Here is a 27551-nt window from a genome sequence, read left to right as displayed (position 1 = left end):
TCTCTGAGTGATGTCTCTCCTTTCTCCTTTGAAGACTCATTCAGAGCCTCTGTCAACCTGGACCTGCAATCTCTGAGTTTAAAGCTGCATTTCTGGCACAGTAACATAAACCGATGGCACCAGTTCACCATGCAGGAAAAGCACACACATTCTGTATCTTGCCTTTTGCCCAGCCTCCTGATTTTGCTCATGTGTTCAAGTGCTTCTTCACAATAAACTTGCCATGCCCCATACCAGATCTTCATCTCCTTCCATACCATGACAATATTCTTCTTATCAAGTCCAAAATACCTTTCAGGAAATTTGGCACTCAAATAGAAATGGTGCTCATGTCTGGCGAGATCTGACTGTCAAATAGGGTTCTCTGTACACTTCTGGCACTGTAGATAACTGTCCAACAGAATATGTAAAATAACGATGAAGGATCTAACAAGATAACAAAAAACCGCCTAGTTTGGTTAAATGAGAACTCTGCTGGATTATTTTTCTGCACTTGGACAAGACAGAAGGGAAACTCATTCACAGTTGCTTTAATTGAAGTTCAGAATCTCACATTTAGACACAAATCATACTAATAAATATTTGAGAAAATTGGCCTCAGACCTGCAGAACAATGTATCTTTTTGGACTTGTAAAACAGGACTTTTTAGGGTTGTTTTGCAGTTTCTCTTTGCAGCCAGACTAGCTTTACTTGTTCCTGAAAGCATTTTTGGCCTCCTATCACAAACTGAATTGACATCATTTCCTGCATAAAATAGGAATCCAAATCTCCTAGTAGGAAGCCAAGGCAATTTGAAACAAACAAACAAAAATGCATCTTTAAGTCATGGGACCTTGCTTTTGGCATGCTATTGTACCTTTCAAAGCTTCTGAATGGCTGCACATTAATAAAGGTTTGAGCTGTCCAGTTATTTAGACTTTCTTTACTCACCTGAACTGCTGACTTTGTCTGTCCTTTCTTGCATAATAACTACTTTCTGATTGCTTAAAAGTACAGAAGCTTGTCCATCAGATTATTTGTGTTTAGTCTTACCTAATTCTGTATGTCTTGTATTGTTTTACCTTGTAGGGTCCACCTTGAAACGACTATGTCTAGGCAAAGATCACAGTAGTAGTAACTATCCCATTTTTGTTTCTCAGTATTTCCTTCATGGCATGGGATTATTTTTGGTTTTGTTTTTTAATTTTTACTAAAAGCTACTTGTTTAATGAATAGAGCTGATGCACTTATACTGGTATGAAATTAGACTGTATAAATTGTGATACTTTCATGATAATGCATGTGCTGTGATGTTTGGGGAACCACGCATGCTGCAAGACAGTTGTGGTATTCTTTGTGTGTGAGACTGTGCACGCATGCAGCCAGAAAACTGGATTATGTGTATATGTTTTTCTAAAATACACGTCTTTATATGACTGCAGTTTTCTGCTGGAGGAATTTATAGCTTAAAACTATCTTGTTCCTGTTGAGATGCATGAAATAATAAACACTAATTGAAGAGCTTTTCAGTCAAAATACTTATTTTCTCACTGGTCCCTTTCCCCCCCCCCCCCTCAAAAAAAAAAAAGGAAAAGGAAATGAGCAGTATTGACTTAGATGTTATGTTGCAGGTTGAATGCATGATCATTTACAGGTTATTAACATTTTATATAACCGTAAGAGTAATTAGTTTACTCAGTTTCATTGGCTGGTAACTGATTAACAGAAAAAAAGACTGAATGTTTGTGTTTGCCTATATAATAATTTTACTACAGTTCTCTGAACTTTTTGCTTGGAGAGATGGTCTTTATTTAAAATACGTAGATGCATCAAAACTGTTTGCAGAAAGTTACTTTATAGTTTCTGTTCGGGTCAAATTCAGGCACCTTTGGTTGCTGTTCAATGCTGATCTTGCTGTGTCAGACTTGTAGTTACCAACAGATAAATAGGACGTTATTTCTATAAAAAATAGAAAAAAATGTGAGCCTATAAAATTAAATCTGTCAATACTCTTCCTGTCTGCTCTCACCTATCCCAGAAGTTCTGTATCTGTATCTTTGTTTCAGAAACTCAAACACCCACTTACGTCCTCCTCTCTCCTCTTTCTTCTGTGCACTCATGGTCCTGATGTTTTTTTCCAAAACGTGAAGATGACAGCAAAACTGGTCCTAGCGCAGAGAGGCTGCGGGTTCCCAGAGCCTCTGAGGCAGAGTAGCCAGCTGTACTCGTAACCTGTATGGTAAATGAGTTTTTCCAGGAGGACAGTAAACTTATGCAAGTAAAATAGATAGTAAATTCATTTTTAAAATGCACGCAGCTTTAGCAAGTAACACGCTGCCTTGCACTCTTGGGGTAGTCTTCCATGAAGACACTTTGCAAGCCTTAGGAGGTCAGTGTTACTGGGAATGAGTTGTTTCTTCGCTCTTGGTCGTTAATTTCAGCTAGAGAGAAGTTTTGCGTACTACAGCTAGTGGCTCAGGTAAGGTAATGTAATTGCAAATATGAATGCATTGGACCTGGACCATTTCTTTAAGCAAAGGTGTTCTGTAGAAAGGAGGGGGAAGGCTAAGTCAGAAACAGCACCATTTGATTAATCGCAGTATGTGAGAAACTGTTTGAGCAGCAAAGTGGTGAGACGGAGATGCCATTGTCAACTTTCTTTGTGTGTGATTTTCCAGGATCCTCCACAAACAGTCTTGTAACGTGTCCTGAGCCCCTCCCGCAATCAACTCTGCAGGTTCAGGCCAACAACAGTAACAACAAGAAGGGAACCTTCACAGACGATCTGCACAAGCTGGTTGACCAGTGGACAAGCAAAACTGTTGGAGCTGCACAGGCAAAACCTTCTTTAAACCAACTGAAGCAGAACCAAAAAAGGCAGGACATGGAGCCAAAGCCTAATCCCATGCAAACACAGAATGAGACATGTGGAGTAAGTGGCACTCCTTGAAGAAAATACCTTTTGCTATGTGTCTGAAAGCCTTTGCAGAACTCAGATTTGGAGGAGGACATAAACTAAATTACATCAAATAGATGCTTCATATAAATGTCCAACTCTTTTCATTAAGTACTAAAATAGATTTTTAAAAATTTGCCTTTTGGAATAATATTGGGAGATACATGGGCTGCAATATGTATATAAATATATATTTTTTAATTGCAAACTACTCATTAACAGAAATATACAGCAATACTCGTACCATTAACCATATGTTCTTTGAGTTAAGTTTTTACTATTGCTAAAATTTTCTTTTCCTTGGTATTTAACATGAATCTTCCTTAGGCAGAACGGTGGCTGGGCTAGTGGCTTGGTGGCAGCAAGCTTTTGTTTTAGCAGAAGCAGTGTGGATGCCGTGCTGAGATATGGGACAGACAGATTTTGTTCTTACCCTTGCTTGTTGTGCTGCACTGTGCAGTGCTAAACTCTTGTGCATCTCTAAGGCTCTCTGCCTCATGAAAACAGAAATTCTGTGAAAGTAAACTACAATAAAATGGGAATTACAAGTGCCCCCATTCATCCCCTCTCATTTTCAGTAGCAGGAAAACAACATTGTGATGTGTGTTTGTGTCTGTGTTTAGCTCTTGTTTTTATGACTGTGTGATGATACGGAGGCAGGCACAAAAGCGAATGAATCCCAATTTACAATCCTCTCCCACCCTGGTCCGGTTTTCCAGGCTCCTTCCTCCTCCTCACAGATGGGTGGTTTGTTGACTAATCACTTTTGCTGGATTCATTTTTTGAAAGAGTGGAAATTGAGCCAAAGTAGAGGAAAATAATTTTAAAGGCAAAGAAACAGTGAAAACAAAACTAATGAGGGGCTGCTTGAATATAATACCTGATAATAATAACTGAAAAACAAGATAACTGGACCTGAGCAGAAATCCATTGCGTATTTGGCATGTAGAAGGGAAAAGGCATTTGTATGCAGCAGGGCAGCTGTGTAGCTGTTCAGGAGGTGAAACTTGCTGAAGCGGGGACTTGCTGCTGTGTCTGCCTTGCTACCTGCTGGTTTCTGAGTTGGTAGATCACTGACTTCACAGGAAAAAAAAACATTTCTGTAAGTTTATTAAGCAATTTTACATCAATTCCTAGTGACCATAAGTGAACAGAAAACAGAGAGAAAATAACCCTGCTATGTAGTGATAGTTTGAACAGCATAAAAGTGTTCGGTGTAGTAGCAACAGCAACTTAAGACCCTATTAGTACTCATAAAACAGGTCAAAGAGGATGTTAGTAAACACAAAGGTTTCTGGAGGTGCTTTAGAAAGTGATGGTGAGGGCACAGGATTTTGATCCCTTTAAGTCACTTATTCTTTTCAGTGTGCTTTTTTGCACCTTGATTTCTTTTCCCTGAGACTAGTGTGATAGATTGAAGTGTTTGGTGGGGGTGTTTCACCTAATTTCAACTCTGGGAAAGAGAGTGGTTATTTTTCTTATCTAAATGGGCTGTTAACATCAATTTAGGGTTAATTTTGCCTTCTGCTATGTGCTGTTTCAAGCCTGTGGAAAAGGCACAATGTCTCTTTGAGAGAACAGGAACATCCTTGTCTTGACGCACTGGTTTTAGAAGGTTTGTGCTTTTCTAGAATATGCCTGTTGTTCCAAGGAATGAACGAGGCTGAAGTAACTCGGATTGTTTACAAAGAACTTATAAAGGTTGGGATTCCCTGCTCTTCAGTTCACGTTGCCACTTGCTGCTTGGAAAGCTTTCAGGCAGACTACAAGCACTGCGCCAGCTTGCCCTGGGTCATTTTATGCATCAAGGCCTAGTAGGGGAGTGGGGCTGCAGAAGAGGTAGATAGCAAATCTGCCTAGTGTGCTTAAGGTTATTGCTGGGGTGTTTTGGCTGCGAGGATGGCAGAACCTGCCACAGATGGTTTCAGACCTTCCGATACAGACGAGCCCCTCTGAATTGCACCGTCCTGTGCAGGGAGCAGGAGCTGCCGCTGTGCTGCATCCATCCTCCCTCTCAGGGAGGAGAAAGCAGAAAACAGGGCCATGGATGTGATTTAAGACTTTTAGGACAGTACAAGGGCTGTTCTGGAAGTCGAGCATCATTCTGCTGTTTGTGCCTTTTCAAATTCACCCTAGAGGAGATCTGAAGTGAAGGCAGGAGAATGCTTCACAGTGTTAGGAGAAGAATAGCCCAAAGAGCAGGGGGGAAACTGTGAGAAAGGACGCTTAGCCTGGACAGCCAGACAAGTGACCCAAAAATGCCAGTTCTTGGAGTAATGAGTTATATGGGGAGATGTTATACTTGCACTAAATCAGTGTTGAGTCCATGTTTTAAAAAGGTATTAGGCAAAAAGAACTCAGGAAATCACATAAAGGAAGGAAAAAATAGCTTCCTAACAGGGAGACTATAAAGCTCAGGCTGTTCTTCTTCAGTCCATCTGTTAACACCATATTTTTGTTTTCCTTGTGGTTAAATACAAGAATACCTTTGCAATAAAAGAATTGAGGAACACTAAACAGATTTCCAGCCCACCAGAGAAAGTTATAAAAAAAAATTAAAAAAAAGCTTTATGTTGGAAATAAAGGCTAGATAAATTGGAAATGTGGTGTTACTTAGCTCTTTATTTTTATTTTTTTTGGCAGTGCCAATGGCTAAACATTTGAACAAAGCAGCAGCAAAGTAGGAGAGCAGGTTGCCTCCTACCTTCAAACTGGGTATTTTGTTGTGGGAGAAGCTAATGCTGGTCCAGTGTGACACTTGGCAATGAGGGCCAGGAGGCGGTGTTCATGCCTTTGTTTTGAAATGTCCTCTGGAGTTTATTGGAAAGAAAGATGTCCGAGCTTGAAGAGCTTTTAAACAGGAGTAGAAGCAATGTGAATTATCCCATAGTGCTCTGTTGGCTCTAGGGAAAGCCCCAGGACTCAGCACCATGCAGAGCTCCTCCATGTAGCTGATGGGCATCTTCCTGGGGTGCAGGTTTGGGACTTGTGTTACACAAGGTATGACCAAGAAGGCATTGGACCAGATGGCCCCTTTCTTCTGTGTTCATTTTCCCAATCTCTAGGCTAAAGTAAAATTGTAACAAAACATCGGTAGGGGTACATTTGTTGGTTGTTTCTCTACTGCTGTCCAACCACTGCTATCAATACATAAGGTAGTTTAGCTGTTTTCAGGTCTTTCACTGTGGAAACAGAGAACTAACTTTCCTGATAACATACTGATCACAACTTTCCTGAGGTGTTCTGGTTTTTGGATTTGTCCCTCTCTCCCTCCTCCTCCCTCCCCCGAAGATGCTTCTAACGAACAGCAGCAAATTGTTTGCTGTGTGAATACTATATGTTATTGGTATCTTTTTTTTTAACTAAGGCTACTTTTTAAGGTGGAAATTGGCTCAGAAGAGAAATTAATGGAGTGTTTAATAAGCTGCCTCAAGAGTTAGTGGTTTTATTTTCTTCCTTTTTGTTGTCAGAGTATAGAAAGCAGTAAAATAATTGGGATGCAAGGGTAGACTTGAAATTCTGCTTTATTTCTCTGGAAATGACAATTCCATCAGCAAAAAATTGCCTGTCAGCTTGGCTGCAAATCTTGATACATATTAGAAGCTTGTGGGGGAACCTTCAGGCTTCCAATTCTATTACAAGAGCACTGAGATGTTCCTCTTCAGAGGTTTTATGTGAGCATGGAAACATGAATGGATTCTCATTTTCAGTAATTTGAAAGGTAGTAGGAGATACTAGGAAAAATTAAAGTCAAACTGCCTGAAAATAGCTATTTCTAGCATGCTCATCCATGTCGAAGGCATGATGAAATAATCCTTTCTTCCAGGTAATTGTGGTTACCGCCATCTAGGAATGTGAGCTGCTTTGCATGTAAAGAGTACTGGATATTGTGTGCTTAAAGGTATTATCTGAGGATGCCTGGGAGGAAAAGGTGTAGCAAAAATGTTTTCTTCCCTCATACTGTGACATGGCTACATGGGTTTTAAAGAAAAACCTATTACCAAAAAAAAGCTGTAAACGTGCTCTGAGTCCATAACGCGGCTGTTTCTGTGAAGCATGCGGGTCTGTCAGTCGGTGACATGTGCTGTGGTTTAGGCACTGTCAGTAATAGCTGCACATCTGTTTGCGTTTAGTCCATCTTGGTTTTAATGAGCTGGCTGCCTGGGAAGCAGGTGCTCTGGAGATAGCTACAGGTGTGAAAACAGAGCAGAAGGACTATTAACACCTTTTACTGTCTTCCATGTCCATTGGATTGAAAGAATAATAAAAATATGATGAATCTGTGCTTGGAGCTGTTCCAAGCTGCTTTCTCGCTCTGAATGTCAGAATAGCTTTCCAGGAGCCTGGAAGGATAAACACAAATCTTTAGTAACACCTCATAACTTTGGGTTTTCAGTAAACTGGAAAAGGGTGATAAACAAGTATTAGCATCCTTGCCCTGCTTGTGCTGGCAGCCAGCACTAACCTGTTCTGTTATTCGGTTTCATTTCAGTGGTAGTTGGGCTGTGCAGAAGTACAACAGTAATGCTAATACATAGCCATCAACATGCAGCTGAAAGAAAAAAATATTTAAATCCTTCTTTTTTAGAATGGGTTGTGATAGTTATGGTGTCACAGCAGAATTAGCTGGTTTCATCTGTTCTAACATAAAAACAGATATTTATAAAGTTTATAAGTAATACATAACTATTAGCTATATACATTCACAGTACTGTAGCTATGAATTATATATAAATATATATAATATATATAAAGGGGAATTTTAGAGCTTGGTGACACATGATGACAAGGCAGAGAATTGAAAAAATGAGTCCAAAGAACAGATATTTTTTCTGTACTGCCATAGCTTTTGTCCAGTTGGGGTGTGTGTTTTGTTTTCACATATGTTTCTTGTGTATGTTCTTGTTCATGTGTATATTATTCTTATTCTCCAAATGAACATGTATGGTTTGGGGACCAGGAGTAAATGGCAGCAAAGTGAAGACTGGCAGTAAGAAGCAGACATCTGGGGAGCAGGAGCACGAAGGTGTTCGTAGCTAGCAGGGATGTGTGTGAGCACTTGGGGCAGGGTTTGATGCAGGGGGACAGCGAGCGAGCAGGTGGAAGGCAGCGGGCAGAGATGCAGCCCTAGGTGCCCGTGTCTGTGTGGGTCCCCTTTCAAGGCTTTCCCCTTAGATAGTGAAGTGGTTAAGCGCTCTTCGTGTGGTGATGTATGTTCATTAAGTATATTGCTTCTGTAGAAAGGGCTAATTCAGATGCAGAGGGAAAGAGGGAGAACAAAACCTCCCTTCCTGTTCAACATAGAATACGTTTTAGGATATCAACCTCTTCTCCCTTCCAAAAAAATAATAATAATTTTAAAATCCCTGTTAAATGTCTCTAGCAGACACTTACTTTACGTGGTGATGACAGGTGTAAATTTTGCACTGCTTGTGCAAATTCATCAAGTTTGAGACTGTCTGTCAATTCAGCCTGCTTATGGCCAGGTCAGCTGATGTTACAAAGCTCTAGACAGGCAGCAGAACAAACAGAAGTAAATTAATATTGTAATATTACAAATGAAGTAATGCCATCCATAGTTAGCTAAGTCCTGTAATCTCATTCTGCATTGCTAGTGTTTCATCATCTAAAGTTGAATTAGAAAGGAAAAACACCACTTTTACTTCACCTTCCTGCAGGAAAATTAGGATTAAAAAAAAAAAAGTATGAATGTGGGCTATTGTTAGAACAATGTTTTCAGTGACCTCTAAACATGGGCTGCTTGAGCTGTTGCAGGATTCTGGTATTGTACCTCTTGCTTTCAATTCCCAAGATAGCTTCAGTATGAAGCAACGGATTTGCACCCATCTTCAAGCTGCAGGTAGAGCACCAAAGCCCAGAAGATGCTGTGGAAACTGAAGCCTTGTTGTCACTAGGATGTAGTGTGTCATAGTGCTTAGTAACTGTTGCACATTTTGGAATCAGCTGCTGATACCAGAACTTGCACTTTTTGAGCAATCTTGCAAAAATGATGGGATGATAGCTACAGGAGAGGACACCCGAGCAAGTGGGGAGCTTTGAATTTTGTTAGCAAGGTGACCGCAGTCTCCATGGCTTTCCTAAAGCTAGGGAACATAACTCCTTGTGTGTTTTGAGGACTGTACCGGTGCTTGCTGATCTTGATGTTCCAGTCAGTATTGGCATGCTGGAGGAAGGGTTGTTTCAGCCTCCATTGGTATCGATTCATTACAGATGGTCCAACAATCATGGTTTAAAAATGGTTTTGACGAAGGGGCTTCTGCACAGGGGAAGATGCAGGAGCTAGGTGTCGTGTTGCCTCTCACGGTGTGTGATTTGCTTGTCTGAGGCACGCGAAGGTAGAGGAAGCAACCTTAAATCATGAATATGCATTTGTCACGACACGAACAGATTTTAATGTGTATGTGTAATGTTTGGGTTTGCAGCATGGTGACACTTTATTCGTGGCTGCACATAGATAGTCTTAAATATGGCTGCTGCTTCACTGAGGAATGTAGCTGAGAAAGAAAGGATAAAGAATTGGGTAGAAGTAGATTTCTCAGCATTTGAAAAGATCTGAGAAAAAGCTTTTGCCGGTTATAATATTTAAACAGGACCTAAAATGTCCTGTAAATGATTTAAAATGCCACCTTATGTTTTCAGTGCTACATTATAAATCTATGGGTTCTATAAGAAATTGCATATTTTGGTTAGGTACCTTTACAGCTATCCTTTGTCAACCACTCAAAGCTGTCTAGTTTGGTGGAAACTATCATTTTGAGGATGTTAAAGCATGGTTATAATAATAGCTTAAAGATGTCATCACATCTTATAAATTTATATGTACCTAGTTCCTCTGTTTATTGTTCTTTGGATTCTGCTGTTAGTTTTGGTGGATTTTTATACATTAGTGATTTAGCATTCATTATGCCAAAGTAGCATTTTCTCTTAGTTTGATGCTCAACATCAGATTCAAGTTTCAGATTAGAACTGGAGGTAGTGAAGCAAAAAAGGGTATTGGATATTTTCGTGTTTTTCTAAAATTCACTCTAGATCACAGGTTAATGCCCCATATCAGTAAATCAGTAAATTTTGATTTTTAATTGAGACGAGAGACTAAAACCAGAAACTTAGAGTAAGCATTCCACGCAGTCTTATACATATATTCATGTCTCCTCTGAAATTTAACCTTCATGCCAATTTTATTAGTTTAACGTGAAATATTTTGGTATTAATGGGATACTCCCAAACTGAAAGAGTATTGTTTATGTCATGAATAGGTGCTGGCTTGGTGGGAACCATGGCAGGGAGTTGTAAATTATGTGGAATTTAAAATGCGAGGAAACATTGTAAATCCCATCCAGAGAGAGACCGGGTAGCATTTTGTATAATTGTTTCTGTGGCATTGTGCATTACAAAGCGTGTAATTCGGGAAGCCCTGCCATCCACATGTTTAGGAGGAAAGCTCTTTCCTTGAGCCTAGCATGCAAAAGCAGAATATTTGAAGTGAATGGTAATAGAATCTTAGCAAAATAGTGGGACTGACTCCAGCAGCCCCTGGGGCAGGATCAGCTCCTGCTGGGTCCTTGCTCATTTACCTGACCTGACCGCAGCCACCACCAGCGCTGGATGTTGCATGGATATTTAACCTCCATGGAAAATCTCTTTCCATTCTTGCCACCCTTAGTTCAGCGAGCACAAATACCCTTCTACAGAAATACTTGCTGGATTTTTGAAAAGCTGCTTTGGGAAGGGATTTAAGTTCAGTATGAGATTTAGTTTAATATTTTGCATTCGGCTTGCTTCATTTACTTCTGTGCATGATATCCAGTAGTAAGGAGGGATAATGGGGCTACTATGGACAGTGGAGGTTTTTCACAGATTTTGTGGCATTACGTTCTCACCTGTTCAGTGATATCTCCTGGCTCCTTCAATAGTACACCCTTCCCCTCCTCCCTGTATCAACCTTTGCTGTTAATTTTCAAAAAACAAAAGTAAAAAATCACCACCACCAGTGTGTGCAGACAGCAAGAGGCCCCGCGGGCCAGGGCTGGATCGTGCTGCTGGAGGGAGCAGCGCAGGCGTGGGAGCTACTTGCTGCTGCCAGCAGGCCAGAAACGAGCCGTCCTCCCCGTGCATGACAGCACTGCGTCCTGCAGTTAGGAAAATAGAAGCTTAATAGCCATGCTTTTTTATTTTTCTTTTTGTAGGTTAATTCAGTAAGAACAGGATTGGGGAAAAGGTGCATTGTTCCAGTGTCTTGCCCCATGTCAGCTGCACTAACTCCCGGAGTTTCACCATCCCTGCCAGTGCCTATGCCAGGTACTACCCTTTCTGGCCCAGTAACGCCCTATGTGATGCCTCTTTGTCAATACGGAGGAGTGTTCCCTACGCCGCTTTACGGAGTGCAGTGGTCAGGGGCGGCAGCGCGGCCGGGGCTGGTAGGAGGGCAGAGCCTTGCTCGCTTCTCGGCTCTCGGCAAAACTTGCTTGCAGATGTACCCCGTGCCACTGCAGCAGCCCCCGGCCGACCCGCCGGGCCCGCACATGAGAACGACATAGCTCTGTTGCCTGTTGATAGGTAACAACGATTTCGACGTTGTAACGTGGAATGTTTGATCTGTAGCTGCCATATGTGTCGGAAGAGGTGTGGGTCTGCCACTGGCCCCAGGCCAGGCCTGCTAGCATAGACAGCCATACACCGCATCAAGCAATCACTGTGAAGGGTTTTCACAAAAGATCGGTTGTTGTTATGGCAATATTTGCATATATTTCATTGCTAAAGACACTTTATTATGTTGTGTTCTGATGTTTTACACTTGCAATCCTTAAAGTTGATGTACTTGAATTGATGACTAGCAAATTGTACTAACCCTGCAGGAGTACAGTGCCTTGAATATAAGCTTTTCAGTTCCAGCTGGAAAGAGATATACAAATATTTGAAAGGTGTATTTTATTTACAATTTGCTTGTGAATTAAAGTTCTTTTTATTTGCAATGATACCGAAGGTTTACAGTTGAAGTTCTTCATCAGTTTCATTCTGCTGTAAATGCTTCACTTTTAATTCATGGGTTGAATTTTCATTGCTGAGGCTTTCAAAAAAAATTGTGAGGTCAGATTTGTTTGAGATACTGATTGAAATTTATTTGTTTGTACGAGGACTAGTGAAATGCACATTTTAAAGTAGGAGCATTTACAGGATGATCCCAGTCAGTTGTATATAAGAACAGGTAATAGCTTTCTTCGGGCAGTGCAATTCATTCCCTTACGCAGTCTCTGGTGAAGTTGCTGTAGACGGCAACTTACTTCATAACAGGCAGGCAAATACTGCTTTCTTCCAGATCAGCACCAAATCGGACTATGTTTTCTTTCCCCTACTGGGCTTTTATAATTTAGTTAAATTACAAAGCCATGCATGTTTCCTAAGTGAAAATTCTAACTGAAACCTCGATCACAGGAGCACGTCCCCAGGTCCCTGTAAGAGTTGTGTAAGTACAGCACGTGCGTGCGCTCTGCCTTCAGTTCAGCAGCCGAGGTTAAGAATGGGGTTTTGTCACTGAAGTGCTAACCATGTTCACATCGAAGTGGAATAAAAATGTGAAGCTATTATTTTTCTTTTTTCCTATATGACCAATGAATGCTTCAGTTTTGGAGTCTCACCACCTTTTTGTTTGATTTTTTTTTTTATTATTTTAATTAAGTTTGCACTGTAGGTGGCATGGACACCTCTCTCCTGTTTGCAAGTTGCTTTTTGCCCATTTTACTGTACATAGAGTCTACATCTGCACCTCTCAGTCTAAAGGCACAAGATAACCACTAAAACTGATTTGCTGATGGTAAGTTTCATTTTAATAGAAAGCACTAAGAGCCATCATTACAGGCACAGGTAACAAAACATGCAGTCAAATTTGGAGGCGCGTTGCTCTGTATCTCTACTGCAATGACATTCTATACTGTCTGCTGACGGGCAGAGATGTCTTGTGCTGCCAAGCTGTGAATTGTATAGTTCTATTGTACTTTGAGCATTATATCTGTCTAAATTATTTTGTTTGTACCCTTTGAATATATTATTCCATCAATTCAGTTAGAATTGAATTTTATAGACAATTATGCAGAGTCTTCTGCCTGGGCAAAATACTTACTGTAGTAAGAGATTTCTGTTCTCTGTAACATGTATCTTTTAATTTGTTTGGGTTTTTTAGATTCATGTCTGTATGCTTCATGAGCAAACATGGAAAATATGTTCTCACACCAGTTTTCCTTCAGCTTGCACTGAATCTTACAGTTTATGTTGCTATTGCCTGTTGTATAGTCCATCCCTTGTATACTGACAAAGTCAGTGGCACTAAGAGGCCCAAGAAATTGTATAGATTAAAAAGAAGAAAAATAAACATTTTGTGCTTGAAAACTGTGTGAAAACCCCAGTGTTTTTCTGAAACGTAGAAGCGTGTTAATTCCCAGCTCTCCCGGGTAACTCTGCATTTGTTTTCCAGACTTCTATCCTTTGTCTTGTGCGTAAGGAGCAGATGCGATGCCTTTGCTGTTCCTCAGCCTGTGCCCAGAGCTGCCATGTCCCACCTCCTGCAGCTGTAGACGTGAAAGTGTGCACCAGAAGTGGCGTAGTGCCGACTCGCAGGCTGCGTTGCTTGAGACGTCCCTGCTGCTGCGGTATTTCTGGTGCTCTGCTGCTGCAGAGCAGGCCAGACCAGAACAGTAAATGGGTTATTTTAAGCAGCTGGTATCTTCAGACGGTACAAATGAGGATGCTAGAGTTTGGTAGGTGGTGAATGAGGTGTTTGGACTGGGTACATCCTACACTGAAAAATACCAGGGAAGCCCCGTTAACTTGATCTTGGCATAATTTAAAAGTGAGGGAGGGCAGATACGAAACTTGGCCCTGGTACAAGTCTGCCACATGCGTGCTCCTGGCAGTTGCTGCCATCGGTGTGGGCTGCAGTAGAAATTAGGAAGGGACGTGCAGGCAGGGGTTCGGTACTTCTGCTTCTGTGTTCCTGCACATCCAACCCACATGGCTTTGCTGTGCGTGCTGCGCACGTTTCCAAGCGCCAGGCCTGCACTACAGTTTGCTAGGAGCATCCCTCCCATACCTTCTCCTCTTCTCTCCTCTCCTCCCCTCCCTTCTCCTCTCCCAGGCAGATGGCTGTGTTGCATGCACCGAGCACCTGTGCAGAGCCGGTGATGCGGTGTGCGCCCAGCGTGCGGCCTACATGAGCAACATGGCTTCCCGGTGCCAGTTTTGATTTGGAGACGGACGTGTTGGTTTGCTCTTCTAAAATGAAACTTTCAACCTTCTAGTCTCTGCATTCCTAACTAGGGCGTCTTTAGCTAGTGTTGGGGCCAGAGGTCAATGCTTTCATTTCAATATTCATGATTTTAATTTTCTGATAGCCATCTTGGCTTCAGTTCTTCCGACCATTAAGTTCCAGCTACATTGCATTATCCTTGATCGTGCTGAAGGGCGCTTTGACCCTCGGTGGCAGTTAAGCAAATGGGGACAACTTCTTGAGTAAAATGTGAGCAAAGGTGCTGGCCATAGCACTTTGCCTGCATCCTTGAAAAGTGTGTGTGTGGGGGGGGGGGATGACTTGCTCCAAACTACTGTTTGTCATTGGATGTCTTTCTCGTGCTTTAAGAAACAATTTTTGTTTCTTACAAAACTGTTTATCGGAAGTCCGCTTAAATACAGTCCACTTAAATAGGACCAGTGTTTTTAGCTACATGCATGTGTTTTGCGTAAAGTTTTTGGAAAGGAAAGGGTGTAGGCACTGCAGGTACCAGTACTTGCTCGGGCAGCAGGGCTGCCTGGCATGCCGCAGCGCGTGAGCCAGCCGTCAGCAGCCTGCTTGTTGTGCCAGACTGAGACAACTTGGGCCGAGACCTTTCCTTTCACTCAGCTCCGACCTGGAACAGGAGGCACCCGAGGGGTCAGTGCTGCAGTGCTGGAGGGGGGCACAAAATATTGAAGGAGTACTTCAAGCTGCCAAGTCACGCACCCAGTAGTTAGGAGATGCCAAATTAAGTTTGCCCATACGCCCTTAATTAGGCTTTCTAATTGCCGCGCATCGTGATGGAGTATCTGGCTGCGGAATCGCATCCTGTTTTTCCGCAGCATCCCTGGCCTGGGAGCAGGCGGGGGGAACCTGCATGCTTCAGGGCTCTTCTGCCACAGGTCCTGGTTCAGCCTCCCTGGCGCTGCATCTGTTCAAAGGAATGATGCAAAAACTGTCCTTTTTTTTTCTCACACGTAAACTCTGGTCTTCGTTCTACAACTTTAAGAGTAAATATTATTTAGCTATTACTTGACACCTATCTGCAAAGTGCTCCTTTTTTCCTCTTTCATCACTGTCTGATGTAGCTTTTAGTTTTTTTCTGAGATATTTGGCATGGACTGTTATCAAAGACGAGATGATGAGTTGAATGGCCAGTTGGCTGGCCAAGTGTAGTAGTCTGTGTGCTCCCGTGGAGAGAGAGATTTGTATTCGGGAATAGGTGCCTAACATTAAATGCCAATATTTCTGGAGATGAACTTCTCAATCAAATTGGAGGTTTTGCCATTTGATATTTGTGGAAGGAAATCACTAATACCTTTGAGTCAGTTAGAGTTTAACTTGACTTTTTCAATAGTTGCTTTTTCCATTAAAGCATTTTTGTGGCCCCAGTATTTTCAATTCAGAGAACATTCAGAGTTTTTCTAAGCAAGCTCCATAGGCTTTGCGTTCAGTGTGTTTGTGTCGGTACTGTTCAATTAGCACGAGTTTTTTACAGGCATTGTTCGAGTGGGGAAAAACATCTGTACTACATTCTTTGGAGTCAGCTTTGGAGAGTTTTAATCGGAAGTCTCCGTTCTGAAATTACTTGACCTCATTACAGGGCTTTCCTCCTCCTGCCTCAAAATAGGCAAAGATTTCAAGTCTTTTTGAGCAAGATGGGTATCTCAGAAGTTAGCTACTACGACAAAAAACTGCCTAGTTTTCTGGTTTGCTGCTGAGGGCTCCCCAGCTGAGTTTCCATAATATTTTTGAAAGTGTCGGCTTGGGGACAGAAGTTACAAATGCAGTAGTTTGAGACTGTGCTTAATACCTTAGTGAGGTTTCTTGCATTCTCCTGGTTCCTCGTCTGTCCTTCCCAGTCCCAGATTTCTGGTGATGTTTGTGGAAAAGGATGGCTGTGCTGGAGAGGGATGTGTTTGCTGAACAGGGGCAAAATCTCTGTAGAGTCCACAAGCAAATAGGGGAGGTTTAGGTTGGATATCGGGAAAAATGTCTTCACTGAAAGAGTTGTGAGGCATCGGAACAGGCTGCCCAGGGAAGTGGTTGAGTCACCATCCCTGGGGTATTCAAAAGATGTGTAGATGTGGTGCTCAGGGACGTGGTTTAGTAGTAAACCTTAATAGCTGGACTTGATGATCTTGGAGGTCTTTTCCAACCTAAGGGATTCTGTGGATGACTATCTTGCTAATTGAATTTATAAAACAGCAAAAACATGATCACATGAAATTTCTTGTGCTGGTTATTTATTATTTATTGAATCCTTCAGCATGAGTTTTTTGTTTGTTTGTTTGTTTTGTGGTGTTGGGCTCTGGTTGGTTTGTGCTTACGCCAGTGCAGATCTGAGCTGAGCTTCATCTGAGTATTCATGCAGGCTGACTGCTGTGCTGATCCTTGTGTTGTTTCTCCTGAATGAACCTGGTAAATACAATTATTTTCCAGTCTGTATTGCTGAAACTAACCATCGAGCAGAGGTGAGTTGTGCTGTGACTTATGCGTGCCAGTGGTTTTTGACTGGAGCAGTACTTGCGTTTTCACAAAGGTCTCTGTGGAGCCATCCCTGTGGATGCAGCAGGAAGGGGGTGTTCAAGCCCTGGCTGTGTTTGTTCTTTTATTAATGCAGATAAGCTGCAGAAGTGCAACATAATGAAATGGGTTTTAGGAGCTGTCAGGTTACAAATTCTGCATTATGAAAGAATTTGTTGCTCAGAGGGATTTGGATGTACCGTGGTGCTGACGTTGGCTGTCAGTAAATAGATTACTTGTAACTGATTCATCTGGAAGTCAGGCTTGTAGCAGTAGGCAGTAACTTTTGTGAATTATGTGGTCCTTTCTGCTTTTTTTTTTCCTCCCGTGTGATACTTGTGGTGTAATATCAAGACTGCTGCTATATGTGCTTGGATCTATATTTGACTATAAAACTTCTCACTTGAAATAACTTCCACAGGAGAAGTCTAGAGGCTGCATAATTCGAGCCTTCATTCTTACATGCGCAGCCTCATTAAACTTTAGATTTTCCTTGTTAAGTGTGGAGAAGCTATGCATAGAAGACAACCTAGTCTGATTAAGGATCTGTTGTAACAGTGGAATTCTTGTGACAAGCTCGTGGTTTTTTGAAGTCTGAGGAAGGAAAACTCGCATTAATTTCTTTTGATGTAGTGCCACTGGATGGATTTGCAGCATATATTTAGCATGTTGTTGTAGTTGCCTGTTATTTCTTTTTTCCCTTGGAAAGGAGCAGATCCCCAGACTCTGCCTTTCCTTGTTAAGGCTCCTCCAAGCCTCTGGCCCAGCCTGCCCCACTGAGTGCGCCCATGGCACTGCTGCGCTCTTGGAGCTATGGGATATGTGATGGATGTGGTCAGAAACCCCTGAGCTGCTGTGCTGGGGGGTCTGGAGTCTATCGAGGTTTTCCAGAGATATTCAGGAGTTCTGACATCTCCTAAAAACTTAGGGAATTTAAAAAGAAATAACTGGCTCCCTGTCCTTCTCAAGCGGATGTTATTTAGGTTATTGGCATAAAATAACCCAAAAGAGTATTTACTTGTGTGTTGTTGTTTGTTTGCTTTCAGTTACTTTGTAAATAATGTAGAAACTTCTTCAGCATTCAGATTTTGTTTATTAGATTAGAAAAACTATACCTAACATATTTCTTAGTGCTCGTTTCCTTCTCTCTAGTCAGCAGCTTCAAGATGCTAGGTGCAATTTTTTCCGTGGTTCTCCTTAGCACAGAAAATTAAGTATAGCTAAATTCACTGATCTCTTCAGCGCTGTTGATGTTGCTCTTTCAGGTTTTGGTCAAAAGTTCAGGCTGCCTTCAGAATTAGAATTGGAGAGGTTGTCCCTGGGGATGTGGGCTAAGTATCTGTGAGGGTTTCTAACAAGAGCCGGGCACCTGGAGAGCTTGCGCTGGTTTTGGCTTTATGGCTGACCTGCTGTGTAGGCTGGAGTAAGTCCCATTGCAGTCGTAAGGATTTTCCCTGTTACCTGGAGATCATTAATTTTGTCTTACTTCATTTTTCTGGATGAACTTCTGTGCCAGGACTGGTTATTAATAGTGGGCAGCTGTTGAGAACAGTGGTGGATTCAGGTGGGTCTGCAGAACTGCTGTTGAGCAGAACCGTGTGGAAGAATGATGACCAAGACATAATTTTACTTCCTTTAAAAGCAATTCTTCCTATGAACAGGCAGAGCAAGAAGGATGGGAGGGAGGAAACTGGGACTGAATTTAATGATAGCAAAGCCTTAAACAAGGAACCCACCCCAGGAGCTAGGCCAAACAGTCTGTTTGCGTAATGTGCTTCTCCCCTATGCATCTTGCATTCCCTTCTGCCCTGAAAGACTCACCGTGTCTTTTCTGGAAGAATCTAGCAAGCTGTATGCCATATACAAAGCATACATGCCTGCAGATCCCACAACCAGCATGCATGCTGCCATGACATAGAGTGCAGGACATCAGCACGCGTCCCCAGTGCAGTAGGTGTGCACTGGTGGGGCGCGTGCCACCGAGCGTGGGGCATGCAACGGCTTCCAGGGCAGCTGCTGCTGCTGCTTCAGCCTTGTGCTCGTTGTGCTTCCTTCTGGTTCTTCTGCTGTGGACCCTGGGCATCAGCGTGGCCTCTCGTGTCCGAATGGGGACCTTGCTCTGAAGAACTCGGCGAGGCGCTGTAGGAGCGTTTGTGCTGCCGCGTTCTCAGTGTGAGGATTTCGGGTTCTGTTCTCGTGCGGTGCCTGACGTGGCTCTCGTGGAAGTGCCTTCAGCACGCTGCGGTCTGTGATCTCACGTGGCCGTTTTGTTTTTTAGATTCTGAAAATGCGATCGCCAGCGACTGACACGTGGCCCCCACAGCTACGGTGCCAAGCGCCAGGTCCCGCTGCAGCTAAGGAGGAGGAAGAGGAAGATGGGAAATGATTTGTCGTGTGTGAGAAATTCTGTGCCGTTCTGGTCCATTCTACACAATTTTGTAACTTCTTTCTAATCATTTTTTATTTATAGTTGGAAATACAAAAATGTTATGCAAAAATAAAGGAAAATTATTTTGGGGGAAAAGGATTTTGTTCCAAATCGTTCCCTTCTGTTGTAAGCCAGGTTCCTGTGAGCAGCTTCTGGAGAAGAGGGAGGAGAAGTCATTCTTTCCAATACTTTTTGTTTTACTCAGTTAATTGTAATTTAAGTCATTTTCAAAAAATAAGCTAGGCACATGTATTCAGGTTGTAGTTAAAAGAAGATAAATTCCAAGTCCAAGTGATTTCTCACAGTCAGAGCTGTTCTTCTGTAAAGAGAATGCTCTATTTTAAATCTGGTTAAATCAAGTAAAGAAGCCTACAGAGACTTCACTGTAGAGTAACTTTGTACTGTCACTTCCTTTCTCCCCCCACCTTTCTTTTTCTTCTAGACCAGCCACATTTTCTTGCCAGAGATGAATACAGTTCTCAAGTCGCTTCTAATTTTAAATGTAAGCCTAAAATCCTTCTGCAGACGAGTCAGTAATTGGAGCAATTTTTAAAAGATTTTAAAGTGCCTTCAACAAGCTAAAATTATGTGGTGGGAGATTTTTTTTTTCTTGATTTGCTGATGATAGGCTTCACCTGTCTCCTAGGCTGAGGTGGTGTACAGACCTGTTTGTAGCAATAATCTCATGAGTAATCATTTATTATAAAGGACTGCTCAACTGTTTTTTTCTTTAGAAAGGTGGCTTTTAGTGCTGTTCCTGAGGAGCAGGAGAGAGTGCTGCTTTTGCTGTTATGTTTTGGCCCCAAACTCTTCCAACCTGCTGCTGAGCACCCAAAAAGTTCGGTGGCTCCCCCCATAGGCAGTGTCAGACTGCGATGTTCTGTTCGCTCAGTTTTTGGTACCACAGAAATAAGAATTTCTAGTTGCCCGCAAGCCTTTCCCTATCATCCCTTCTCGTAGCTGGAGCCTGGCGTTTTGTTTCGTTGTTATCTGCCATGTCTGTCTCTTGCAACTCTGAGTTCTAAATAATAAATCTTATTTTGATGCTGCTGTTCACTATTTCCTTACCACCTCAGCTCTGACCTGCTAGCTTCCCCTGCTCCTGAGCTCGGCTGAGAGCATGGGTGGATTTAGGTCTGTTGCTGGCACCTCGGAGCTCGAGAGCCCTGAAGCAAGAAACCATTAAAACGTCCCGTAAATTCAGAGCTGAAGCCTCAGGGCCAAAATAGATGTTTGTGCTTTGTGCTTCTGTGTTGCCTCCTGTTCTACCCACGTCTAAGGAAATGGAAATAATCTCCTGCGTGACAGCAGGAGCTAGACAAGTGGTGAGGGCTGTTGCTGAAATGCTGCTTTCCTCTGGCTTTCCTGCTGGCAGGAGGGACCGGACTTGTTCCCCTTGTGAGTGGGGGGAGCTGTGGGGTCCCGCTGAGCACTGCACCCTCCGTTTGCTGCTTTGGTCTCTGCCATCCCCCCTGGGCTGCCACAAGCATGCTGAGCACGCTCTGTGTGGGGACAGCAGTGTCATGTCCCTGACGTGCTGCCCTGGGACGAGTCCCTGTGGCAGCGATCATGGCAGGAACATGCTCTGCCATCACCTGGCGTTTTTGTTCCCTAAAAGGCTCCTTTCTGCAGGGCAGTGCCCTGCGGTACCTCCTGGGGTGCCGGTTGCCTTCCAGGGCTCTGCCAGAGGCTTTCTGGTGCCCGACCCTTGTTGCTCCTTCTGCAACACCTTGGGCTCCTACATGGCCTCAGCCACAACTTCAGGAAGCCAAAGAGCCTCCATCTCCAGATAAGTATTTAAAAATCATCTGTGAATATTCAGATTAAGTATAGGGATAGCATCAGGGTTAACTGTGAGGAGTGAAAACTGCAGCAAACCCTGGATGTTTGTTTCCCCCACCTCTGCCAAGTCCACCTACCTTCAGTTAATCTCGTCTGCAAAAGGCTGCTTGTTTTTTTTCCTGTAGCCCACATACTGAAGGCTGGCACTGCAGTTTGAAGTACAAGCCCTGAGGAGTGCTAGGGGTGCTCACGCTGCTCCCTGTGTGCCGGTGAGGAGGATTCTCTGCGGGGGAAGCACCATGCTCGGGTGCATCTCGGTGCCCGCTGCTTCCAGCCGTGAGCTAGTAGGGACCCAAGTCTGTTCTGAGCCCCTTAGCTCTGGTCCTTGCTTCAGTGTGCCCAGGGAGGGGCCATTGGGAATGAGGTGTTTTCGGCATCCTTTTTTTGACGTTGATTTTGATACTCTAGTGCTGAGACAGGGTGGCTGTGTCCTGTACCCGCTCACAGCGAGGCAGCGCCTGCAGCAGTTCACTGAGTTCATTGCCCCCGTGAATATTTCAAGGCACTGGTAATGTCTCTGGTCTGAAACCTTACTGTGGAGCTTGCATTCTGTGAGGCTTCCGGCACCTTGCGTGGGAGCCCAGGGGCACTCTGCTGGCATCGCCACGTGCCAGTGAGCCACTGCCCAGTGCCGAGCCCTGGGAAATATTCCTCTGTGCTCCCTGTGAGTCACTGCGGCTCGCACCGGCCTGTGCTGCCTCCTGGAAAAATGCCACCTAAATAAATAAATAAATCTTTCCACGTGGGCGCTGGGTGCGACGAAATCAACCCAGTTCATCTGCTCTAGGCATAGCCGTGCCCAGGAGAGTGGGGCTCCTTGGTGCTTGCCAGGTATTCTGGAATTACTTTCAACATAAAACAAATGTTTAAGAAAAAAATAAGCAATTTTTTGCAATCTATCTATTGACAGTGTAGCTATGAGGTTTAGAGGCATACAAAACATCAGAAAAAAACTTGTTAGCTAAATTGTAGAAGAACTCCTAGAAGTCCTGCTCGTAAAACAGCTGAAGTCTCAGGATAATTTGCAGTGAAGATTTCCTGGGTTATTGGTATGGGCATCTTTATCTTCTCCAACAATCCCTGAGGGTGTCCTCAGCATTAGGCCTTGGCTTTGAGGTTTTCCATGAGGTTAATGAGCGTGTAATTCTCCCGGAGGAATGGCTGGAGGCATCAGCTGCTGGGGCTTTCAGCAGGGGTCAGCAAGGCCTTTGTGAGCGTGCAAGCAGGCAGTAGGGCTGCACCAGCTTCCGTGTCCATGCAGCAAGCGTGGTGGGTGCTTAGGTGGGATCAAACAACGGTCCCGAACCCAAACAGCCCAGCTGTGGGGTTGGAACCGAGGCTTCCCAAAATTTAATAGAGGAGGTACGTGAGGCATGCAGAATGAGGAGATTTATGTCAGATTCCTCCAAGATCTGCTCACAAGGTGCAGAGCAAGTTCCAAAGTGTTACGTGGCCATGGCATGTTGGGGAGGCAGCTGTGGTGACTGCAGCTCATCTCTCGGACGTGCCAAGCACAGCACCGGTACCAGCACCGGGCAGGATGAGGAGAGGTGCAGGTGGGTGCGAGGTCTGGGTGGCGGCGCGAGGCCGGGGCCTGTGGAGGCAGGAGGGCTGGCTGCTGTTGGAGCAAGGAGTGAAAGCACTCAGAGTATCAGCATAGCTGTGCACATGGGAAAAGACAATTAAATTTCTCAAAAAAAAAAAAAATAGATTTTTGTGGTAATAGAAGGAAACAATTGCAAATGTTAAAAGTGCAGCTTAGCTTCCTGCAACAGGGGCTTCTGAAGCAGTAAAATATTTTAATAGCTTCTGATTTAGGGAAAATCTGTTGAAAAGTTTTTCAAATCCCCTCTGGATTGATACAGTTTCTGTGAGATTCAAGAACACATGTAAATGTTTTATTTTCTTTCCTTACTTTCTTGGTGCTTCAGTGCTTGGAGCAGAAGAATTTTTGGAAAAAAGGGAGGAATAAATTTGGTGAGATGCTGATTTGATGCTGGGGACATACAGCAATATTTGAGACTGTTAGATGTTTAACAAGGAATCCAGGGGCTGTTAGTATAGCTATAGAAATTGGGAGTCAGTTTAAAATGTCAAACACAGCAGAATAATTCTCAAATATTTGTTAATTGCATAGGAGAGTTCGGACTGCCAGGCTGTTGACTGCTCCAGTCAGCTCCTGACAGCAGCTGACATGAGGAGTGCTTTTGAGGACGGGGACTTGCAGCCCTTCAGCTTGACATTTGGAGGTGTTATTTTTCATTTTAACCTGGCTGCGTTGTCCTTTTTAAGCTGAAGTTTGCGTTGGTTTAAAGAAGCATAAATACCAGTCCAGAAACCTCGGCGTTGCTGCGCCTGCCTATTGGTGGCAGAACAAACCTTCGTTTTCGGGTACCTGGCTGGCGCTGTCTGGTAACGCTGGGGCGAGCGGGGAGGGAGAAGGTGGCAGCAGCTGGGAAGAAGCCACCCTTCTCCTGCCCTGTCCACGCCACCAGCAGGATGGTTTTCGGCCCTTCTGCTCGTGCCGGTGCGAGGTCAGTCGCTGCCTCTGTTGTGCTTGCTCTTGCAGTGAGAATCTAGGGATGTGTTTCCAGATATCTTCTGGTGAGTGTTGATTGCTGAGGGATGGCATGAAAGGAAGATGGCAATTAGCAGTGTGGAAGGAGAAATGTTACTGCTTACCAGTGATGAAAAGTAAAGGGACGTGTGTCCGGTGGAGCTAAGCACGCAGGGGTTTTTATTCATGATTTTTCCTGCCATTATTCTTCACTGTTTTCTAGCACCAATCATTATAAAATGAGGCAAGTAAAAGTGTTCAAAGATTACCTGCCTGGATGGCTTCTCAATGGAAAATACGGTTGCTGAAAAATCAAGCTGAATGCTCTTTCAGTTCGAGTTGTGGCTATTAGCAGCTGTCCCGTCTCCAGCTCAATTAGCAGCAGCCCAGGGGTAATGATCCTTCCTTGGCTGTGCTTGCAAGCACGAGAAAGGTGAGAGAAAGACACAAACACGGGACAAAGTCCCCTGCTTGCCTAAAATGTTCCAAAGACCCAATGACACTGGGTCCGACACCTGTTGCTCTGTAATGCTGCAGGGCTGCAGTTTCTCCTGACTCAGAAGTGCCCATAGCACCTAGCATATTCTGCACTAAGGAGCACGTAGAGGCTGTGTCCCCAGGCTCACGCGACGATCCAGACCCCTGGCATCAGCTGTCTCTGCCCACGGGCACTACGTGAGGCCAGTGCCCCGGGCAGCCCAACGCGACCCTGGCACTGCTGCAGCCCCCTCCCCGAGCCCCCTGGTGTTTTCCGATGCCCAAGGGGCAGCTGCCCCGGGCATGGCACTCCATGGCTGTTGAATAAGCAGTGGTACTCTGTTCGGTTACCTCCCCCGACATGAGCACCGAGTTTGCAGGCTTGCAGAGCCGTTTCTGCTAGGAAGATGGATTGGGCGCTTGTCTCGCAGGCAGCGCTGTTTATTTTCAGCAGCTGAGCAGAGCCTGGCTTCCCTGAGCACGCACAGAGCAGGCAGGAGCCCCCCTTGCTGCGGCTGCTTCTCTGCCGGCCTCAGCCCCCAGCCCCACTTGTTGCCCTTCAGGGCTGTGACTCCCCACGTGCCCAACCCGGGGTTTGCTCACGCATGGGGCTTGCAGCCAGCAAAGCCTCTCTGCTACCAGGCTCAGCTCCTGACCTCCTTCATGCATTTTTGGGTGTTGTCTCCTATAGTTTCAGCTCTCCAGCTCCAAAAAAAGCCTGGCATACCTTGCACTAATGCTGGCACAGGCTCTGGGGGTCAGCAGCCTCAGCGAAGCTCTGCCTGTCCTCGGTGGTCCAGCGTGGACGTGTGGTTTGTGAAAGCTGGTTTGTGAAAGCTGGTTTGTGTCCACTGCTCCCTCGCTGGTGCAGTGCTTTCTGAGGAGACTTTGCCCTGCTCTGGTAAGTATCAGGTGAGTTCCCGCTGAGATAAGTGAAACTTCAGCAGGAACGATGGACCCTCTGTGAAGGAGTGTGAGGTTTTTCAGTAGTGCTGTGCCAAGTGACCCTGAGGAGGTGGGTTTTAAATGCTCCCCCCTCTGCCAAAGCTGCCATGGGGCCTTTGAGCAGCCTGGCCTAGCACACCGGAGCAGGAGATGTCCTCCAGGTGCTGTTCCCCTTCCCTTCGTTGTGCCCTCTCCAAAAGCAGCAGCGTGTCGCTGGAGCACCTCCTTGTGCCGAGCAAAATTTCAGTTTGTTTATCAGGAGGGTGTAGACTCATGGGGAAGGGTGGGGAATAAGCACGTAATTTTTTTTGTTTTTCCATATAACCAGCTGTAGGACAAGATGCCCAGCACGTGCACTGGAGCCCTGGGTGCTGCTGAGGGCAGTGTCCCAAAGGGCCTGGGATGGGGCAGGGGCAAGCAAGGGGCTGTGGCCACCGGCCATGGTGTGCAATGCACCATCTCGCAGAAATGCAGCACGTTCGTGAGCAAATTGCCAGAGCAGAGTGGCTGCTGCCTGGAGAGGTCCCCAGGCTGGGGCTGGCAGGCACCCCGGAGCCACGCAGGCACCTGTGCCACCTGGCACGGTGGGCATGGTAACTGCGTTTCCCATGCTATCAGCAGAGGAAGCAGCTCTGCTCTGTACATTTTCAGATCTCTGTGTTTTTAAGGAAGTAGAAGTAGCTGTATAACATCTTGGCTTTGCAAAAACACGTTGTCTTTACCCAGCAGTTAAGATTGTGATCAAAGTGAACCATCATGGATGTGTGTGAGCTGCCCCAAACCCATTCCCCGGTATTTATTTTTATATGGCACTTAAAAACTGAGCATTAAAGTACACCAGCTACTGTAGGACGTATTTTTCCATGCAAGCACGATTTCTGATTGGCCCAAGTTAGCTTTTCTGCAGCAGCAGTCTTCTCCCCAGCTCTTTGTCATGGTGATTCAGTAATGCTTCACTGTTGTCATGGTTGCGGGGCTACTACTAAAGCCAAAGCAATTGCACAGCGCTTTTATTCATAGTTTCAGTGTATAAACTAATTAAGTAAACTGAAAGCAGCAGCCTCTTCTCTGAGCCTTGTTTTTGCAATACTTGGTATCAGATGGGCTCTGTTTCTGCAGTCCTTCCAAACATCAAAAACCTGACTAGGCTTCAGCTTCTCAGGTGAGTTTAGTGTCTGAAGGCTTGGCAAAGTTCACTGGTCATTAAATCACCCAGAAGCGTCCTTCCAAAGCTGCGAGGGTCTCTGGAAAGCCCCTGCTCAGAGGGCAGCAACGCCAGAGCTAGGAGCCAGCGTGTTTCAACCAAGCCGCATTCCTTATCGCTGCTTTGCTTGTGGCAGAAACCCAATCAAAATGTTTAGGTTCTGAGTTCATGCTTTGCTGTGTAAAACTCGTGGCAAATAATGGAGGGGGGGGAGCTCTCCCTAAATGTGCCCAGCGGTGCCGGGGCCAGCCACAAGCAAAATGTTCTCCACTGTGGTGAGAGGGTCGCTCGCACTCGTGTTTTTGTTAAAAACTTGATATAAGCACAGAATCTATTTGCAAGCCCAGAGAGCAACGAGAGGAACCCAATGGTCTCTGCGTGAGACGGGAACAGTCGCTCTGGCATTTGCCTTTGTCAGGGAACGGTTCAGAAGATTTAGTGTCCCAAATTGGCACCCTGTTTACTGATCAGCTGCCGCTCTGCCCTTGGCAGTCATCCTTGTGTGCTATGGGCAAGGGGGAATTTAAGGATAAATTAAAGCGAAATGGAAACCTATTTCCTGCTAAAATTAGCTGTCTTGGTGTTCACCGGGTATCTCCCACAATGATGCACTCTTTCTGGCACCTCGTCCCAGACGCACAGTGCTGTTTGGGGTCAGCCCTCCTTCCTCCCAGCACTCCTCCTCCTCTATGCCCAGTGGGAGATGATTCCTGCCTCATGGTTCAGCTGGGGATGTGGGCACTGACTGGCTTGTCCCAATATGCAAGGGGACCCTGGAGACCAGAGCCGATAGGTGCCGGGCTCTGCTGCACTGGGCGGGTGCTGCGGGGCACCAAGGTCCTCCTGGGCACCACGGGCCAAGTGGGAGCTCTGGTGGTGCTGCGGTCCAAACCTGCGTCTCTGATGGGCTGTGCCCAAACCTGCCTCTGGGTACCCCGGCTCCCAGAGGGACGCTGCCGAGGTCAAGAGCTCAATTCAAAGCGCAGAGGTGGCAGGTGCCAGGTACTGGTGCTGCTGGGAGTGGAGGTACATCTGGGAATGCAGGCTCACCCGGACTGGCGCTAGCCAAATCTGTATCACCAGCACAGGTTGTGGTTTTGTCCACTTCTCTTTTTTTGATGCTTTTTTTAATTTAGCAAAGCAATGTTGCAGTACCTCGTTGCTGCAGTTCCCTGTGCACTCTCATCCTGCAATGCCAGTTTTTCTCTTCTTATTAGCAGAGAGATGGTTTTCCTCCTGCAAGAGGACGAGGCCACAGCCTAGCCATTGAGCAGTGATGACGGCTGCACCGCTGCCTTGCACACTGAGGTGCTCTTTGCTGGGCGATGCTCTTCCAAAAGGCAGTGCATAAC

At 44.8% G+C, this 27551-nt stretch overlaps 1 protein-coding gene across 12 annotated transcripts in view; it reads left to right on the top strand.

Moving 5' to 3' along the window:
- Window positions 1-22606, top strand: part of WNK2 (WNK lysine deficient protein kinase 2) — a 120053-nt gene extending 97447 nt beyond the window's left edge. For 5 of the 12 annotated variants that reach the window (XM_050712743.1, XM_050712746.1, XM_050712740.1 and 2 more), the window contains 3 exons: window positions 1070-1114; window positions 2659-2912; window positions 11144-13311. In XM_050712743.1, the coding sequence (XP_050568700.1) occupies window positions 1070-1114; window positions 2659-2912; window positions 11144-11494 (650 nt within the window). In that variant the 3' untranslated portion in view covers window positions 11495-13311. Of the gene's footprint in view, window positions 1-1069; window positions 1115-2658; window positions 2913-11143; window positions 13337-19024 lie in introns of those variants that run through there. The other 7 variants (XM_050712747.1, XM_035558207.2, XM_035558205.2 and 4 more) reach the window with 5 other exon arrangements.
- The last annotated feature ends 4945 nt before the right edge of the window (window positions 22607-27551 follow it).

The sequence above is a fragment of the Cygnus atratus genome, chromosome 10 (genome assembly GCF_013377495.2).
Source record: "Cygnus atratus isolate AKBS03 ecotype Queensland, Australia chromosome 10, CAtr_DNAZoo_HiC_assembly, whole genome shotgun sequence".
Taxonomy (NCBI): Eukaryota; Metazoa; Chordata; class Aves; order Anseriformes; family Anatidae; genus Cygnus; species Cygnus atratus.
The sequence above is the reverse complement of the archived record's forward strand: the minus strand, read 5'-3'. Positions and strand labels throughout refer to the sequence as shown.